The 2,076-nt window shown below is 40.1% G+C and overlaps 1 protein-coding gene across 1 annotated transcript; it reads left to right on the top strand.

The window, feature by feature from the left end:
- The first annotated feature begins 343 nt into the window (after positions 1 to 343).
- On the top strand, positions 344 to 1,856 carry LOC133031277 (uncharacterized). The gene is made up of 2 exons (XM_061104748.1): positions 344 to 830; positions 1,273 to 1,856. The coding sequence occupies exons 1-2, from the start codon at positions 344 to 346 to the stop codon at positions 1,854 to 1,856; spliced, it is 1,071 nt and encodes a 356-aa protein (XP_060960731.1).
- Positions 1,857 to 2,076: the final 220 nt, after the last annotated feature.

The raw sequence follows: 2,076 nt of genomic DNA, 5'->3' as shown, positions 1-2,076 counted from the left end.
TCTTCTTCAGTCCCAACATTGATGCTACTACCCGTGTACAGATTTGCTCTACACTCCATATGTCTGAAGCTCTTGAAGGCAGCCTTTATCTAGGCCTTCCGAATATAATCGGCCGCAATAAGAATGTTGTGCTTGGCAAGTCATTGCTCGCATCAACAGCTGGGATGGAAAGTTCCTGTCTCGTGTATGGAAGGAAATTTTACTCAAAACGGTCATACAATCCTTGCCCACATATGCTATGAGTGTCTATCTTCTCCCGATTATAACTTGTACTGAGATTGAAAAATTAATGGCTAGTTTCTGGTGGAAGACAAACTCCAGTTTAGGGCGAGGTATTATCTAGATGTCGTGGGATCGTTTAGCAACTCCAAAAGAAGAATGTGGAATGGGTTTTAGGCACCTCCATGACTTTAATCTTGCCATGCTTGCCAAACAAGGTTGGCAATTATTGTGTAAGCCTGACTCTTTTGCTGGTAGAGTCTACAAAGCAAAGTATTTCCCTAATTCTGACTTTATTTCATTCGATCTTGGAAATAATCCAAGCTTTGTGTGGCGTAGTATCTGGGGTGCTAAGGACTTGGTTCGGCTTGGGGCTGCTCGGGTTATTGGTGATGGTAGAAATACTAGAATTATGGGTACTCCTTGGCTACCATCAACAAGTAACAAATATGTCTCTTCTACTCATCCTGGTCTAAGCACTCACACTATAAGTTCCCTATTTCAACCAAACATGATCTGTTGGGATGCTGATGTAGTCCGTGACTTATTTTCTCCTCAAGAAGCAAATTTAATTCTTGGCATTCCACTTAGCAACACTGGTAGACCTGATTGTTGGTCTTGGATAGCGGATCACAAAAGGAATTTTACTGTGCAAAGTGCCTATCACCTACTGCATAAAAAACCAGTCGGTTTACGGCCAAACAATTTTGGTTTTTGGCATAAGTTCTGGCATTTGAAGATACCTCCCAAAGTCTTGAATTTTGTGGCGTGCTATAGCAGGTTCTTTCCCAACCTTTGTGAACCTTATCACGAAACATGTACCAATTTCTTCACAGTGTCCCGTTTTCCATACTACAGCAGAAACAACAACACATGCTCTGCTGACTTGCGACTTTGCTAGAGCATGTTGGGCTCTCTTTGGTTGGCCTGTCACGGTTGACCCCTCATCCACGTTTGGTTACTGGTTTGAGTTGCTGCAGAATACCAGCGATATTGACTTTATCTGTCGTGTGGCAACTCCTTATTGGGCTTTGTGGAAAGCTTGAAATAAAGTTGTTTGGAACAAATGCAATTCTACTGTCAAAGAAGTTCTCGCAACTTCTTCAATTACTCTTGAACATTGGAGGAAAGCTCAAGATAAAAGTGCTCTTTTATCACTATCGTTTAACAATAGTGATGACGGGGCTGAGCTATGGACACTACCTGCAACAAACAACCTCAAGATTAATGTAGATGCGGCGCTCTTCCGACAAGATAACTCATACGACTATGGATTAGTGGCGAGGGATCATTTTGGCAAGTTCTTAGAGGCCAAAACATGCCACTACAATGGCAACTATCCTGCTGAAGTGGTTGAAGCTTTGGGGATCAAGGAAGCTCTCAGTTGGATAAAGAACAAGGCATGGAATAATGCTGAGCTTGATTCTGACAGTCTTTTATCTGTGCAAGCAATAAAAAACAACCAAAAGATGTCTTCTACTTTTGGTATTATTATAGATGATTGTCGTTTGTTATTATCTCTTTTAAAGGATGTTAAGTTACGTTTTGTAAAACGATCAGCAAATCGAGTTGCCCATGCTATTGCAAGGCACTCTCAATTTATTCCTGGTGGTTGCATCTTAGAGCAAGGTATCTAGCCCGATTTGAGGGATATCTTGTTTTCTGAATGCTCTTAATTAAATGAAGTTGATATTTCATTCAAAAAAAATTGGTGATCAAGCAATTAAAAGTAATTAAGTACGAATGAAATAGAATACATAGAAGTTGAGGGAAAATAAATCATATTAAAACCATAATTCAATATCAAACAATCTCCATCTAAACCCTAATGAACTGTTTAGCTACTCATGTTCATGG

This window comes from Cannabis sativa, chromosome 9, assembly GCF_029168945.1.
Source record: "Cannabis sativa cultivar Pink pepper isolate KNU-18-1 chromosome 9, ASM2916894v1, whole genome shotgun sequence".
Lineage (NCBI taxonomy): Eukaryota > Viridiplantae > Streptophyta > Magnoliopsida > Rosales > Cannabaceae > Cannabis > Cannabis sativa.
The sequence above is the reverse complement of the archived record's forward strand: the minus strand, read 5'-3'. Positions and strand labels throughout refer to the sequence as shown.